General features: G+C 42.7%; 1 protein-coding gene across 2 annotated transcripts in view; it reads left to right on the top strand.

The window, feature by feature from the left end:
* The window catches only part of MTARC2 (mitochondrial amidoxime reducing component 2), a 42,731-nt gene extending 27,235 nt beyond the window's left edge, over positions 1-15,496 (top strand). The window contains exons 5-8 of one of the 2 annotated variants that reach the window (XM_054449925.2): positions 10,710-10,771; positions 10,860-10,931; positions 12,474-12,621; positions 14,600-15,496. In XM_054449925.2, coding sequence (XP_054305900.1) covers positions 10,710-10,771; positions 10,860-10,931; positions 12,474-12,597 — 258 coding nt within the window. In that variant the 3' untranslated portion in view covers positions 12,598-12,621; positions 14,600-15,496. Of the gene's footprint in view, positions 1-10,709; positions 10,772-10,859; positions 10,932-12,473; positions 12,629-14,599 lie in introns of both variants that reach the window. The other variant, XM_054449926.2, reaches the window with a different exon arrangement.
* Positions 15,497-17,297: the final 1,801 nt, after the last annotated feature.

The raw sequence follows: 17,297 nt of genomic DNA, 5'->3' as shown, positions 1-17,297 counted from the left end.
CAGATAGGGCGGGCAGTGGAAGGCGGATTAACAGGAGACCTGCAGTGAGATCTACCTGGGCCAGTGGGTCCCCCTCTGGCGGCACATCGGGCCAGTGGACAGCCTTAAACAACACTGGTGCCTCCATCTCAGGTGCAGCTTGGGCAGAGGGAGCTTTTGAAGCTCCCGTGGGGTTTCTAGTGTGCAGCCGGTGGTGGGAACCACTGGGCTAGGGTTTTCCAGGGGAGCAAAGGTCGTAACTGGCAGGAGTTGCGTATGTGCCTGGAGACCAGAGTGGCCTTTAAATCATCGTGAGCTTGGCCTTAACCTCCCTGAGCATGATTTTCTGATCTTAAAGTTAAGAGGTTCTACCAAGGGACTTTAAAGGCTCTTTGCAGCCCTCAAGTTGTTTAATTCCCTGGGCACTTTCCTCTCTCTCCCTCTCTCTCTCTCTCTGTGTGTGTGTGTGTGTGTGTGTGTGTGTGGTCGGTAAAGGCACTTTTTCACAAATGTCTCTCAGAACGCCCTCTCTGATAGAACCGCTGCATTGGCTTTTTTTTTTTTTTTTTTTTTGGCGGTCGGATCACAAGGTTAGGAGATCAAGACCCTCCTGGCTAACACAGTGAAACTCCGTCTCTACTAGAAATACAAAAAAAAATAATAATAATAAATAAAGAAAAAAAAAATTAACCAGGCGTGATGGTGGGCAACTGTAGTCCCAGCTACTCGGGAGGCTGAGGCAGGAGAATGGCGTGAACCCGGGAGGCGGAGCTTGTAGTGAGCCGAGATCATGCCACTGCCCTCCAGCCTGGGCGACAGAGCAAGACTCTGTCTCGAAAAAAAAAAACAAAACCAAAAACGAAACAAACAAACAAAAACTCATATTGCACATGCTGTGTTCTAGCTTTTTTGTAAGTGAACTCGTTTAATCTTAACAGTCACTTAAAGTCCATTTCTCGAGATGTCCTTCACCATGCTTTTTCTAGTTTATCCCTGCCCCTGAGTGAACAAGGCTTTGTGTGAGACCTTGTTGAACTGATTCGAGGCAAGGATTTGGCCATTGAATTGTGTTTATCAGGTCTCATCTACTTCTAAATATGTTACATTTCAGACCAAGGAGGAAGTGTGTCTTCAGAGACGGTGGTGCACGGTATTCCCCTCGAGTGAGTGTGATACGTGAACGCACGCTTATCGATCCCTTATAAGGAGAGGTCATTCATTTTACAATGCTACCCGAGAGACAAGCCCTTCAAATACAGATGTTGGAGTAGAGACGGCAGAGTGGAGGTAGACAGTGATCTGGGAGACCATGACCCCCCATACCTTTCTCTCGCTGTCCTCTGGAGGGCTGTGAGTCACTGCATGGAGTAAGTGTGCTGAAAAGCAGTCCAGCACAGCCCAGGCTACTGCCTTTGGGAATTCAATTGGTAGCTGCCTCTCCCAGCCTCTGCTGTTGGTCACGTGGGACCACCCAGCCAAGCCCAGAGTGGGAGACTAGGATGTCTTATGGCCATTAGGCACTAAAATTCTCGTGGCCGTAACCTCCCCTGGGAGGAAACTGGTATGTGTGGGTGGAACACACAGAACATTCAGCCTGCAGAATGTCCCAGTCAGTGAATACACTTCAGAGCAACACAGCCACATCTCAAGAGCTCTGCTTCCCTTTTTGTAGCCTGTTGCTGGTGTTTCTAAGAGTAGGTGGTCTCCAGAGAACAGAAGCCAGCTTCTAAAAAAGCCTTAGGCAGTCCAGGCTCTGTGGCTCACGCCTGTAATCCCAGCACTTTGGGAGGCTGAGCCAGTCGGATCACCTGAGGTCAGGAGTTTGAGACCAGCCTGACCACTATGGTGAAACCCCATCTCTATTAAAAATACAAAAATTAGCTAGGCATGGTGGTGGATGCCTGTAATCCCAGCTACTTGGGAGGCTGAGGAAGGAGAATTGCTTGAACCTTGGAGGCAGAGGTTGCAGTGAGCCAAGATCGTGCCACTGCACTTCAGCCTGGGTGACAGAGTGAGACTGTCTCAAATAAAAAAAATAAAAAAGCCTTAGGCTTCTGTCTTTCTCTTCTGCTAGGATTTTCCAGGTCCAAGTGTCCCAAACAACAGATGCCTCCAGGCACATTTAATACGCATTAAGGTTTACAAAAATGTGTCTCATGCGATTCCGTAGGAGCATACACCAGCTATTGTGTAATGTGAGGATACTTATCCTTGAAGGATAAAGCACACTGGGTCTCCACACAGTGCCGTTCAAACATGGGGTCATGAGAAAGCCCAGGGAGTCTGGAACCAGGGCTGTGGAAAACATTTTGATTAATTTCAAAAAGCTTTTCAGATAGTTAATTTTTTTCTGATTATAAAAGACATTTTTGAAAGTAACTCATACTCTTTGCACAGCTTGGAAAACACAGTAGAGATTAAAGAAACGCATAAAAATTCCTCATCGGGTAACAGCGCCCACCAGGGCCTCTGGGGGGGTGGGGGACAAGGGGAGGGAGAGCATTAGGACAAATACCTAATGCATGTGGGGCTTAAAACCTAGATGACGGGTTAACAGGTGCAGCAAACCACCATGGCACAAGTACACCTATGTAACAAATCTGCACATTCTGCACATGTATCCCAGAACTTAAAGTAAAATTTAAAAAAATTCTTCATCATCATGCTATTAAAAGGTAGTCTGTTACAACATTTTGTTGTGTTTCCAGTATGGTTTATACGATATTGTATAAATAGTATTAAATTCCACCATTTTCGTTTAATGGCATATGGCAACCAGCTCTGTCTTTGCAAATTCTTCATTTGCGTGGTTCCAGTCGTTCCATATTAGTCCATCCTGTGACTGACTCTGCAGTAACTTGTTTAACCATTCCCTTATGATTGAGCATTTAGGTTGTTTTCCATTTTCTCTTACATAAATAATGAGCAGCTTTGTAAAACAGTCAGTATCTACATTTCCAAAAGTATTCTTAGGAAATGCTAATGCAGCATTTTAAAGGCTCTCTGTATATATTGCCAAATTGCTTTCCAGAAACCTTATACCAATTTATATTCCCTCAAGGTGAGCATAAGTGTGCCCTTGTCATTGTGCTCTTGCTGGCATTGCTATAATTTTTACTAATTTAGTAAGTGAAAAGTAATGTCTTATGTAAGTTGGTAATTCTTAGTGTATGGCATCCTGTCTTAGTCCCCAAATTCTAAAATATTCATATTTGCAGCAAATGTTTGAGGGTTTCCTAGTGCTAGTCTCTGAGACAGATGCTAAGATTACAGAGCTGACCTCACTGTGTCTGCCTGCAAGGGTCTCAGCCAAGTGGGATCAAGGCTACAGTAGGTAGAGGACTGCAGCTGAAGTAAGGACATCAGACTTGCAGGATCCCAGTGAGAAAGAAGCACTCTGGGCAGGGTGTGTGTGTGTGTGTGTGTGTGTGTGTGTGTGTGTGTGTGTGTGTTTGGGGGCAGTGGATGCTGAAGACTTGCTTGATATGAACTGGATCCAATTGCGGGAACCATGGCATGGTCTTTCTTTATAAGAAGAGTGATTAAATTTTGAAATATGACATTAAGGAATATTCATTAGCTTGTATGTCTTAAGAATAGAGAAAATAACTTTTGGTTTGAGATCATTTAACTTTGGTATAATGGGAAATATATATTTGGTCTTTGTCTCTGGTTCCTGGCATGAGCTCCTAAGCTCTTGGAATTTCCTGAGTGACAGGGGTAAGAGGAGTTTCTTTTGTCATTCATAGCAAGCCCCTTTCAATCATACCTGACTTTATGTTAGTGATATGACTTGGGGAAAGAGGGGTGCCCCTAGACAGCTTTGGTATGGAAGCTGGTTCTCAGAAAGACTAAGCCATGATTAGAGGGTTGGGACTTTCAGCCCCACCCAGTCCTGATCTCAGGGGAAGGGAGAGGGGCTGGAAGTTGAGTTCAGTCACTAATGGCCAATGATTTTATCAATCATTTACACGAAATGAAACCTCCAAAAAACCCCTGAAAGATGGGGTTTGGAGAGCTTCTGAGTTGGAGAACACATTGAAGTTCTGGGAGGTTGGTGCACCCGGAGAGGGCATGAAAACTCGGAGAGCCCCCATCCCCATCCCTTGCCCTAGACAGCATTTCCATTGGGCTGTTCCTGAGTTGCGTCCTTTATAATAAGTCAGGAACAACAGTAAAGCCTTTTTTGAGTTCTGGGAGTCATTCTAGAAACTTGTCAAACCTTAGGAGGGGGTTGTAGGACCCCTCAATTTATAGCCAGTTGGTGAAAAGCATGGGTGGCCTGGACTTGGCTGGCATCTGGGATGGGGGGCACTCTTGTAGGACTGAGCCCTTACCTAAGGGATCTCTACCTGCTTCTAGTAGTGAGTGTCAGAATTGAGTTGAATTGTTGGACACCCAATTGGTGTCAGAGAATTGCAAAATTGGTGTTGGAAAAGACATCATGTATCTGATGTCACAGAGAATCTAATAACCTAGACAAAAATTATTTTTAAGATGTGCTGTTGGGATTATACCTCTTATAAAAAATAAAGCAAAAAAGGCAAAAGAAGAAAATTAAGATTTATTATGAAAAACAAATAATGTTTAAATCTTGGTGAGGAGCCTTCCAGATTTATTGCTATAAATGTATACACATAGCTATGCATACAGATTTTTTATGTAAATGGAATCATCCTCACACACACACACACATATGCACACACATATAAAATGTGCCTTGTGCTGGAGTGCAGTGACATGATCTTGGCTCACTGCAACCTCTGCCTCCTGGGCTGAAGCCATCCTCTTGCCTCAAGTCTCCTGAGTAGCTAGGACCACAGGCACATACCACCACACCTGGCTAATTTTTGTAATTTTGGTAGAGACGAGATTATGTCATGTTGTCTAGGCTGGGCACACCCTTGTTTAATACCCGAATAATGATTATTGCACATGTGTCCCATGTATATTTAGCCAGTCTCCAGTGGGTGACTTTGAGCTTTCTATAATCATGTAGAGTCATTGATACCAAGTCAGAAAAATTGCTATGGATTTAGAAACAGAATAGTCTTGTTTATTTACTTATTCCCTCGACTTATCACAAAATAGTTTAAAGTTGCTTCTAACAATTGTGCGTACAACACAATATCATAAACACATGTGTAGAAAACCAGGAGCAGCGAAAGGGAGGCACCAATCCTGTGACAGAGATTAAGCAGATGAAGGGGCCAGGACAGTGGTGGCAGGAGCCTCGAGGAACAGGCTCCCAAAGGCTTGGTGGCCTGGATCTAATTTGAACTGCTGCTCTGATCTGTGCTCTTACAAGTGATGTCTTTCATAGCCCATTGCCACGGCAGGCCATGCAGGCTCTTTCCACCTCACTCTCAGTGGTCTTGTCCTTCTGTGGTTAGCTGGTATTTAAGAACTCACCTTGGCCTCCATTCTCACCTGACTGTGTACTCTCTCTGTCTGGCTATACATAGAGAGATGGACTATATAGGAAGAGATATATATTATCTACATCTGTATCTACTTCCTCTCTCTGTGTGGATTTAGCCATGCATCTGTGTGTCTATATAGACCCGTGTGTGTGTGTGTGTGTGTATGTGTGTACACACATTCATATACATCTATGGAGAGAGAGACAGGAAAAAAGGGAGGGAGACTCTCTATTAGTAGTTACCTTTTAAGTTTCATACATCCAATTTTTTGCTTGTCAAATGCCTATATGGATCTATGAAGGTTTCAAACAGACAAACACCCTCAGTTGTGTGCTCCACAGCACCCACCCGCCCCACCCTTATTTCACTTCTCTCTCTGGGTGCTGCTTGTGATAGAAAACCCTCTAGTCCTAATTTAGTATTTACAAGATGTGCACACATTCATTCATAGCAAATCCTCAGGATTATTTCCTCAGCGCTCACCCCCTTGTGTATGGTACTCCCCTTTCTCCTTGCCTTTTCCTCTTCCTTTCCTTGCTTCTTTCATCTTGAAAACTCCATGGTTTTATCCCATCACTCTAAGTAAATGTCATTGGGGCCTGGATTTAGGCAAACTGCAGAAAGGTTGATTACCAGCAGGGGATGCACTAAGCGTCTTGAGCTGATTTTGTGTTTAGGGAAGACCCCTGGAATCTTTTTCTCTACCTATTTACTTATTTATTTTTATCTTTTCAACTTTCATTTTAGGTGCAGGGGCACAGGTGCAGGTTTTTTATATAGGTAAATTGTGTGTTGCTGGGGGTTTGGTGTACAGATTATTTTGTCGGACAGGTAATAAGCATAGTACCCGATAGTGTTTCAATTCTCACCCTCTTCCTACCCTCCACCCTCAAGTAGGCCCCCGTGTCTGTTCTTCCTTTCTTTGTATCCATGTGTATTCAACATTTAGCCTCTACTTATAAATGAGAACATGTGGTATTTGGTTTTCTGTTCCTGCAGTAATTCTTTCAGAATAATGGCCTCCAGCTCTATCTATGTTGCTGCAAAGGACATAATCTGTGTTTTTTTATGGCTGCATAGTATTCCATGGTGTATGTATACCACATTTTCTTTATCCAGTCCACGGTTGATAGGTATCTAGGTTGATTCCATGTCTTTGCTGTTGTGAACAGTGCTGTGATGAATATATGCGTACATGTGTCTTTGTGGTAGAATGATTTATATTCCTTTGGGTATATACCCAGTAATGAGATTGCTAGGTTGAATGATGGTTCTATTTTAAGTTCTTTGAGAAATCTCCAGATTGCTTTCCATGGTGGTTGAACCAATTTACATTCCTACCAACAGTATATAAACATTCCCTTTTCTCCACAGCCTCGCCACCTGTTATTTTTTGACTTTTTAGTAATAGCCATTCTGATTGGTGTGAGATGGTAGTTCATTGTGGTTTTGATTTGCATTTCCCTAGTGATCAGTGATACTGAGCATTTTTTCATGTGCTTGTTGGTTGCGTGTATGTCTTCCTTTGAGAAGACACTGGAACTTGCTGAATAGCGTATTTCACTCTTTGTATGTCTAGTAGAATGTAATGGAAATTTTAATTTCATGCATTATTAAATTTATTTTAATAGTATACAATTTATTATTTTAAATAACTGAATTAATAATTGCATTTAAACTTAATTAGGATAGTATTTTTTTACTGCAAATAATGCTTTACACCAAAATGCTGACAATGATCAGATTAGGTTGAGAATATATATGATTATAGGTGGTGATTAATTTTTTTACTGCAAATAATGCTTTACACCAAAATGCTGACAATGATCAGATTAGGTTGAGAATATATATGATTATAGGTGGTGATTAATATTTTAGGAAGTAACTAGAGCTGGCATTTGGGGGTGTTGCGGACGATTCTTACGAATCCAGACAATTTGCTCTTTTAAACGCGTCCTTGTGGTTGTCTAACAGTGAGAATAGATGACTAACTGAATTTGTCAGACTCCCTGCCTTCTGTCATAATAACGACGCAGAATTGCCACCGTTATGTGTCTTGGAAATCTTAAATTCTTCAGCTCTCACACACAAGGAATTGAACGGAAGATACTTGGAGAGCCAGGGTCCGTTCAGCACTGGGCGGCTGGGTCGGCTTCCGTTCCTGGGTCCACAGCGCCCTCGTGTGGTGTGTGCCCAGCCTTCCTGGCTGCCTCTCAGGCCAGGTTACCCACTGATCTTTACTTCCCAGTACAGTAGCTGCCTTCCTGGGTCACACCCCATCGTGGAGGTCACGATCTGCCAGGAGGTTAGCCACCCACTGTGGTTGTCTTGTAGTTTTTCGCAATAAGTTGCTGGCTAGGAGTGCTTGTAATAAGTCCTGAGAAGGACATAGCGATTCCATTCCTTACACATGATGTGTGCACGCAGTTATCCTCAACTGGTTGGTTGGACCGTGGCGTTTATTTCCACAAAGCAGCAGTTTCCTAAAGGATGGTTTAGAACCCAGTGCATCCATATGGAGACCGCCTTACTTTAGTCTGTAGCTGTGGTCATGCCCTGTAGGAGATTTCTGAGTTTGAAGACCCGGTTAGGTACCGGAGAACCATTTGCATTTGCTGAATCACCACTATAGGCCCGGGAGGGGGTTGGAGGGGGTGTTTTACCACTGAAGGAGGACCAGACATGGCCTGGTCAGCGGCAGAGGGAGAAAAGTTATGGGGCTAGTCCCTACCCCCTGCCCTGCTCTGCCTCCTGCAGAGACATCAGACCTCTTATGCCTCCTGCCCAAGCGAAGCAGCCAGGGCCAGGGGACTAGGAATAGGTTTCTTTGGTTCCTAATTCAAGACGATTTTTTCTCCGAATTCCTTAGACTCACAGTCTATGCTGTTGATTTATGGAGGCAGTAGTGAGGCCCCGTACCCCCATGCCTCCTACCTTGAGACCTGGACAGAGGATTGCCCTGTGAAATTCAAACCTTAAATCAGTAGGTATCAGCAGAGACAGGCGTGGTGCCTTAAAGGTAAAGAATACAGATGGCCTCCCTATTCACGGAGGGGCCTGCAACCTTTATATAGCTCTACATACACCCCCTCCCGTGTGCAGATGCTTCTTGACTTACCATGGGGTTACCTCCCAATAAACACATCGTAAAGTCAAAAAGTTGTAATCTGTCTGGATATATGTATTAGTCTGTTCTCACATTTCAATAAAGAAATACCTGAGACTGGATAATTTATAAAGAAAAGAGGTTTAGGCTGGGTGCGGTGGCTTACACCCTGTAATCCCAGCAGTTTGGGAGGCTGAGTTGAGCGGATCATCTGAGGTTGGGAATTCGCGACCAGCCTGGCCAACATGGCGAAACCCCATCTGTACTAAAAATACAAAAATTAGCCGGGCATGGTAGCACGTGCTGTAATCCCAGCTACTCAGGAGGCTGAGGCATTGAGAATCGCTTGAATCTGGGAGGCGGAGGTTGCGGTTGCAGTGAGCCGAGATTGCGCCACTGCATTCTAGCCTGGGCAACAGGTGAGACTCTGTCTCAAAAAAAAAAAAAGAAAGAAAAACAGTTCATGGTTCTGCAGTCTGTACAGGATGCATAGCGGCTTCTGCTTCTGGGGAGGCCTCAGGAAGCTTCCAATCATGGTGGAAGGCAAAGGGGGTCCAGCTTCCTACATGGCAGAAGCAGGAGCAAGAGAGTGAAGGGGAAGTGCCAGACACTTTTAAGCAACCGGATCTCGCAAAAACTCACCCACTATCACGAGAACAGCACCAAGGTGATGGTGCTAAACCATTCATGAAAGATCCACCCCCATGATTGAATTCCATCCCGCCAGGTCTCACCTCCAACAGTAGGGATTACAATCCGATATGAGATTTGGTGGAGACACAGATCCAAACCATATCATGTTATACGTGTATATGTAATATTGAAGGAGTTAAGATCACATGAACCCAAAATATGCCGCCCCAGCATATTGACTTTTTTGAGTTAAGGACACTTGAAAAACAGAGGTGCAAGAAGATCACTCTGCCCTTCCTTCTGTTTCTTAAAAGCAGGAGATGAAATTCCTGTGTAAAAGATGTCTCCCAATACCAGAAGGAAAGTGTCATGCTTATCATCAAGGACAAAAAGTTGAGGCTGAGGGAAATTTGTACAAATCCTGTCAAGCCAATCCTCATCTTCCCTGTCCCTCTCTACCCAGTTAAGTGCCCTAGTCCTGCCACATCTTTGCCCAATTCTGCATATAATGTAAGTGTCCAACTCTAATTGCATCTTCATTTTGTCATGAAGGTTCCAGTGCCACGTAAAAGTTATATTAAATAAATATGTATGCATTTCTCCTGTTGATCTATCTAATGTCAATTTAATTATCAGGCCCAGCTGAAAAACCCTAAGAGCGTAGAGGTGATATTTTGCCTCCCTACAATATAATCCATATAACCACCTTATATATGTATATTTATGTGTGTGTGTGTGTGTGTATAAAAACAAATCATATTATATGTATGATACAATCTCTATATTCCTCATATATGTTTCTGTATTTGTGTGTGTGCACATATAAACATATATATGGTTAAAAGCTGAGTGGTTCAAAGTCCTACCTTCAGAATCAGTAAGATTTCAAACCCAGCTGCTTTACATCCTCCAGTGTGAACTTGAGACAATTTTGTATCTCTCTAGTCCTCCATTTCTTTGGGTAAAATGGGGCTCATGATAGCGCCTCCCTCAAAGTTGTGAGGATTGAGTTCATCCCTGAGGCAAGTGTTGGTGGTGCCCACGTTCAAGGGTGGGAAGGCAAGGCACAGTCAGTGGCAGTGGGATCAGGACCCCGTTAGCAGGCTGCTTGTCTGTGAAGGTGGCAGCAATGAATGTGTGAATCGTGACTGCCTTCTCTTGGGTGATGTCCCCACTCTTCAAAGAACCTTCAGATTGTAACTTGGGTTCCACTGCAGCTTAGCTATAAGGAAAGTGTGGTCTTGTCTTGCAAGTTATACATTTCTCATTGTATATCTACACATTGACTTTCCTGTTAATTTATGACTCTCATGGCAAACTGCACCCTATAGAAGATCTGTCATCCCTGCGATGATGGAATCAGGGTTTTGAGACTGGGAGTCAAGAGGTGGACCTGAAGTTGCCAGCATGCTGCCTCCCTTTGAGTCCTCTGGGAGATATTTCTTGGTGTCACCTTGTGCTGCTTTCTTCTGCTATAATAGTTTCATACTTAATATGAGCCGAAGAATAAACAGACTCAAAGACTAATGAAGCCACCATTTAAAAGATGACTTTCTCTTTTCTCTTAGGATACCTGGGATGAACTCCTAATTGGTAGTGTAGAAGTGAAAAAGGTAATGGCATGCCCCAGGTAAGGAGCCTAGCTAGACCCCAGGACTGCGGTGTGGCCCACTCATTGGTTCCTAAGCATCACCTAACCCTTGGTTATTGCATAACAGGTGTATTTTGACAACGGTGGACCCAGACGCTGGAGTCATAGACAGGAAAGAGCCACTGGACACCCTGAAGAGGTAGAATACCACAGCGGCCAGTGCATTTCAAATATTATCTTCACCCCAGAACTACCTATGGGTTTAGCTGCTATGTCTGCTTTAGGGAAGATATGACCTTTCTCTCCGGAGCACCTTCAACTCTACCTTCTGACTGATTTGTGTCTATTGGTTAATGAGAACACTGTTGCTTCCTCTCTTTTTCTGGATGGATCCTCTAGCGCTTTGGATAAACTTTTTTTTTTTTTTTTTTTTTTGAGAGGAGTCTCACTGTGTCCCCCAGGCTGGAGTGCAGTGGCGTGACCTTAGCTCACTGCAACCTCCACTTTCTGGGTTCAAACGATTCTCCTGCCTCAGCCTCCTGAGTAGCTGGGACTACAGGTGTGTGCCACCATGCCTGGGTGATTATTGTATTTTTAGTAGAGACAGGGTTTCACCATGTTGGCCAGGCTGGTCTCAAACTCCTTGCCTCAGTGATTCACCTGCCTCCCAACATGCTGGGATTACAGGCATGAGCCACTGTGCCCAGCTTTGATAAACTTTTAATTCTGTAATACTACATTTTGAAATTTGAATATCTCTCATATCAATTTTTAATAATATTTATATGTCTTTCCAAATTTAGGCCTCAAATACTTTATTTAATCATGTTTATTGCAACTCAAATTCCTTTATTAGAATCAATATCAAGGAATATGAGAATAATTGAAACTGCATAATGAAATATTAGAAAAAAATGAATGTAATGGGTTGTCAGAGCTTTTTTACCAAGGAGCTTCTTTTATGCTAAGGATTTCTCTTTTGTTTTGTTATTTAAAGAAGTTTGGCTGACTTTAGTTCCCAACGAAGATAATGATTTAGGCTTAACATTCTTTGGAGCTGTATTCTATTTTGTTTCTCTTTCCTCTGTTTTGTGGATTGTTTCCAATGGGTTTAGCTTAGAGAAGAGGTTATTTCATGATGCCTTCAGATTTACAATTCTATTTTGTTTTTGATTTTTAAAATGTAGTGATAATTATTTAAGATGCTGTGAAAGTTATTTTTTTCTTTAGACAGGACACTGGAAAAAGATTAACTTCTGCAGTAGTCCAGACCCATCTGCCAACTGCATGTCTGTCTGAATTTTTGTTCACCACTGAACCCCAGCTTTGGGCTTATAAACCTGGAGGGGGTTGAAAGCATGGTGCTTAAATGCACTAAACAGAAGATTTGTAGAGTTCAGGGCCATTCCATTTTGAGTTTTAGGGGCATTTGTTTCAATGAGTTGTGAAGTTGAAGGTACCCATATAGACAAAGTATTGATTTTATACTTACACATAAGTTTTCTTCTTTTTGGACTTAAACCGAAGCCATGGAGAAATTGCGTAGACTTTCAGGATACTTCTAGAAAAACTAGAATTATTTGCAGTTTGACTAATTGTCCACAGACTTCTCTATCAACATTTTAGAAAATTCTTGGTGTGTATTTATAAATAACTTGGAAGGCAAACTTGAGTTCTATTGAGAATACTTCGATTATTATTTCCTTTTTGTGTCTGATGATTGAATTTTTGCTTGTTTCAGCTACCGCCTGTGTGATCCTTCTGAGAGGCAATTATACAAGTTGTCTCCGCTTTTTGGGATCTATTATTCAGTGGAAAAAATTGGAAGCCTCAGAGTTGGTGACCCTGTGTATCGGATGGTGTAGTGATGGATCCACTAGGGTGATATGGTAAAGGGTCAGCTTTGCTTCTGAGTATGCTGTCTTGAAGCCATTGCTGCATTTTCTTGTGTTAATTTTTTTTTTTATGTTATGCTGCTTTAATTCTTGAGAGAATGAGCAGTTTTGTATTCTGATCTTTGGAGTTGGAAAATGCCCTTAATTTCTGTTCCCTGCAGTAATCTGTGTACTCCTACCTCAGCCTTCTCCACCTGTATTTCCCATTTAATGGTAAAATGCTGATGGAAGAGGCTCAGCAGAAAGACAGGTATATGTTCACAGCTCATTACAGAATATCATTAAGGAATAGGGAAATGAAGGTGACTGATTCTTAGAGTTATGTACATTCTCAGAGTTATGTATTTATTTTTTCTGTCTCAGATAGAAGGGGAAATGTTTAAATTATTCAACATCAACTTGGGAAAATGTTTAAATTGAATGCTTTTTATCAAATGTATTTTTAAAGTGTAATTGAAGTTTCAAAAAAAAAATCAGTGCATCATGGTGACTGGGTCCTGAATCATGAGTTAGAAAATAATGTTCTCACATTGATTTCATTGTGTCCAATACAGCCCTGACTCCTGGAGTCAAAAGCCTAACTCCCAAATTAAGGGAATAAGTTGGTCAGAAGACCTCAAGCTGGAGATTTTAAGCAAGTTCTCTCATAAAATCCATGACCCAGTTCTTAAAGTCACCTCATCTCCAAAACTCTTGACCATCCTTCTCTCTGATTCTGGCCTGAGCTTCTCACGTGTGTTACTTGCCTTCGTAGTTTTGACACCCACAACCTGACTGTCCTTAAGGACAATGTAACATAGTGGCTTAGAAGGTCTAGATCTAGCATTAGATAGACTTGGGTTTGTAATCCAAGCATCTTCCTAACTTGGTTGAGATGTTTAACTTCTCTTTAAGTCTCAGTACCCTTACTGCAAAGTAGGAATAATAGTACTTACCAAAACAAGCAACAAAAGTTATCTTGAGTATTAATTCATATAAAGTTGCAGCATTGCAACACAAATAAAGTGCTCAGTAAATATTAGTTATGTTTTTTATTGCCATCATTCCATCATGGTCCAGTCTTAGGTTCCATAGTGGGTATAAAGATGACACAGGCTTTGCCCTTGAGGTGGGCAAAAAGGAGCTACACTTCTGTTGATGACTGTTATGACTAGGTATTTGCATAACCATAACCATATTTCATCAGTTCTGAGATCCTATTCTAACATCTCTGATATCAGTCAGCTTCTTATAACATTCAGGATGCCTTTTGAAAAATATCAGTGATGCATAAAATTATCAGTGATGCATAAAATAATGGTGCATCTTACAATTGGTATATCTTGGATTTGATGAAACACAATAAGTATTAATACTAGAGAGGAAACTGTGAAGCTCCTAAGTGCCTGGCATTTCTAAAAGCCCCATTTGGGGAGAGTGGACCCAAGCCTGAGCCATCTAGCTTGAGTGAAACTGATCCTGTGTCCTGCTGTTCCAGTCATGATTGACTGGACCTGGATCAATGTGTGAGCCAAGGGCTTTCGTGTGTTCTCTGCATCTGAGGGAGCCCAATGGCTGTGAGATACCTTAATGATTGAGGGTTTTCCATATCACTTGGTCACAAACTCATCCAACCAGATCCTGTTTTGCAGTGGATGGAGGCAACGAACATCTGTGATTCACTCAGCCTCAATTTCCAATTGTCTTTGCTCCCCAGAAGGCCTTGTGTAATCTTTATCTGTGAGAGGATCTCTGTGAGATAGATACAATAATAGGCATTTTATGGATGAGAAACAAAGGCTCAGATAGGTCAGCTGATGTAGGGCCTGGGAGCTGATGTGAGTTAGAGCTAATAGACCATGCTTTCTGCACAGCACTGCACCATACATTTATATGTGTAAACTCAATAAGTGACTGTTTTGTGGGAGTTTGAATTATTTATGAACAGTAGGATAAATAACCAAATAACCAGAGATTCTTATTATTTATTCAGGCTTCAGCAACCAGGAGGGATTGACTGAGATCTTAACAACAGCGGCAACGATACATCAGCAAATCCTTATTATCCAGCCTTAAACTATCTTTACCCTGGAAAACAATCTCGATTTTTGACTTTTCAAAGTTGTGTATGCTCTAGGTTAATGCAAGGAAAGTATTCGAGGTGGGAATATGAAAGTATATATATAAATTTTAGGTACTGAAGGCTTTAAAAATAATTAACATCATCAAAAATGCTATTTTGAATGTTATCATGGCTATTACGCTTTTACTTCCTGACTTTAATATTGATGAATAAAGCAAGTTTAATGAATCAACTAAAAAGCTGCAAAAATATTTTTAAAATGTGTGCCTTTTATTACCTATCAGTCTATGTTTTGGGGGAAATGGGAAGCAACAGATCACTGTGTCCTGATGTGCAGGACACATGTTACCACACTCACAAATGCCTAATATTGGTCTTTACATGGCCATTGAGTCCTGTTGACTTTCCACTCATGTGCTTTTTACTCTAGCATTGTGGAATCTGGGCTGTACTTGAGTATGGAAATTCTCTTATAGACTTAGTTTTAATACTGTATTGCACCTTTACTAAGCCATATAAAAGTAATCTGTTTATGTGTAACTGCCAGATATACCACCTGGAATTCCAAGTAAGATAAAGAAGAGGATGACATTTAAAAGAGAATGGAATTTTGAGAGTAGGAGTGCAAGGAAGACAGCATGAACATATTTTTTTCAGTGCAAAAAAATTTTTTGTAACAAAGAAACGAACTACTTTGGTATGATCTTAAGCAAAAATACTCACTGAAATAGTATATGGATGAATTCACCTACTTACAATTTTATGGTTTCTTTGTAAATAATAAATGTGAATCTCAATCCTGCTTTATCTTTGGTATTTATGAGTCTTCTTCCTGGGTTTTTCTGTTTATATTAGAATTTGAATCACTGCAATTTATTTTTCCTTACCCTTTCTGATTGCCTCCAGAGACACAATCTGACTCCACAAACACTGGCTTCTGTCATTGGCAGGGGGCGAGGGCGTTGTGAGCTGCAGGCACACAGGTGGCCTGTCCGTGGCAGGATGGCCAGTGTCTGCAAGGGGCCTTCCTAGTGGTCAGTGAGGATTGGCTGTTCCCTCCTCCTCCATTTTCCTTTGCTGTGTTCTGGGACTGAAATTCACCATCCCCCACACCCTGTGAGGTAAAAGTGGTAAGTGAGCTGTAGGCCTGGGTAAATTCTGGAAGTGATGAAATTGAAAAATCAGAACTTTAAAGTCAACCATTAAAATAGGGAAGCCATTTTTTCCTCTTAAATTTTCAAAGAGGAATTCAGGAGGGAGATAAACAGAAATGCACATTTGGTGCCCCGGAGCTGCCTTTCCAAGGAGGATCAAGTCGTGCCTTCTGCTGAGCTGTGTCCTTTACAGACAACGTGTGACCTGGGATTGGAAGAGAAGAGAATAGAGCAGAAAAACAGGACAGGCCAATAAAGACAGAGCCTCCCTGAGCACTGAACTGCTCTGCAGTGAGTTGCCAGCTGGGGGAAGAGTGTTGTTCTTTTCTCTTGGCGAACTCCTGCTTCTCTCATCCAAGGCACCCTTGCTCTGCATGGGCAATTCTGGCTGAGTCTTGAAATGTACACTCCTGGCTCAGGGGACCATGGCTGACCTGGGGATGACACAGACTCTCCTTGACCAAACTTCGGTCTCTTCTGAGCCCCTTTCTTCATGAGGCCTTGACCTTGCCACCCTACTCCCTGCAGAGCCCAGTTTAGCAAGAATCCTGCTTAGTCAGTTTCCAGATACTCTGGAATCAGATTAATATCTGATCACCCTTGATGTCTGCTCAGATCCCTCATCTGTCACCCTCAGTGTGTAAGTCCTCGCCTTATTCAGTAGAATCCTGTTAAGTGGGTTTATCAAGAATCCTCTACACTTGATGTTTCCGCTTAGTGATTTTCCATTCACTGACCCCGAGGAACTTCGCTCCTTGGCTATGAATCCCGAGCTGTCTTTGCTGTAATACAGAGTTGAGCCTAATCTCTTTCCCCTATTGTGATGCCCCTGTTACAATAGCCTTGAATAGTCTTCCTTACCTTTTTAACAAGCGTCTGAGGAATTTTTTCCTTTAATAGCTTGGTACATCAAGCAGGAGCCTGACTCCTAAACCACGCTGTTCGGGGTATGCTGACATTGTTGTCTGGAATATAACCTGATTTGGAAGTGACAAGTGACTGAGGTGAGTGCCTGCAGGACCGAGTGACATTCCCTCCCGCCGGAAGCAGCCTGGGGACCTTGTGCAGTGTTAAACTGAGCCAAGGCCCTTGCCAATGCAGCTCCAGCTCGAGGCTTCCCGCCAGTAGGAGTCGAGCGGCCCCAGCCGCATAGAAGACGCTCTCAGACGCCCGTTGCCGCTCCGAGGGGCCGCAGGGAGAACTCTGGCCTTGGCTTGCCGGCGCGGAGTGCCTGGTAGCATCCTCCTTCATCAGACCCCCACTCTCTGGAAGCTCCTTAGCCCCTGGGCAGTCTGCGGGGACGGCGGCGGCAGCAGAGAGCTGGACACTGCACAGGCCAGGCAGGGCCGACCAGCTCTCCACTATTCCCAAGAGAGGCTGCTGCCCGCTGTCTGATTTTTAATTTCAAAATCACGCTTTGTCCTGCAAATGTTGTATATTGTTTATTTTAGGTC

This window comes from Pongo pygmaeus, chromosome 1, assembly GCF_028885625.2.
Source record: "Pongo pygmaeus isolate AG05252 chromosome 1, NHGRI_mPonPyg2-v2.0_pri, whole genome shotgun sequence".
NCBI lineage: Eukaryota > Metazoa > Chordata > Mammalia > Primates > Hominidae > Pongo > Pongo pygmaeus.
Note: the sequence above shows the minus strand (reverse complement) of the source record. Positions and strands in the feature narration are given on the sequence as shown.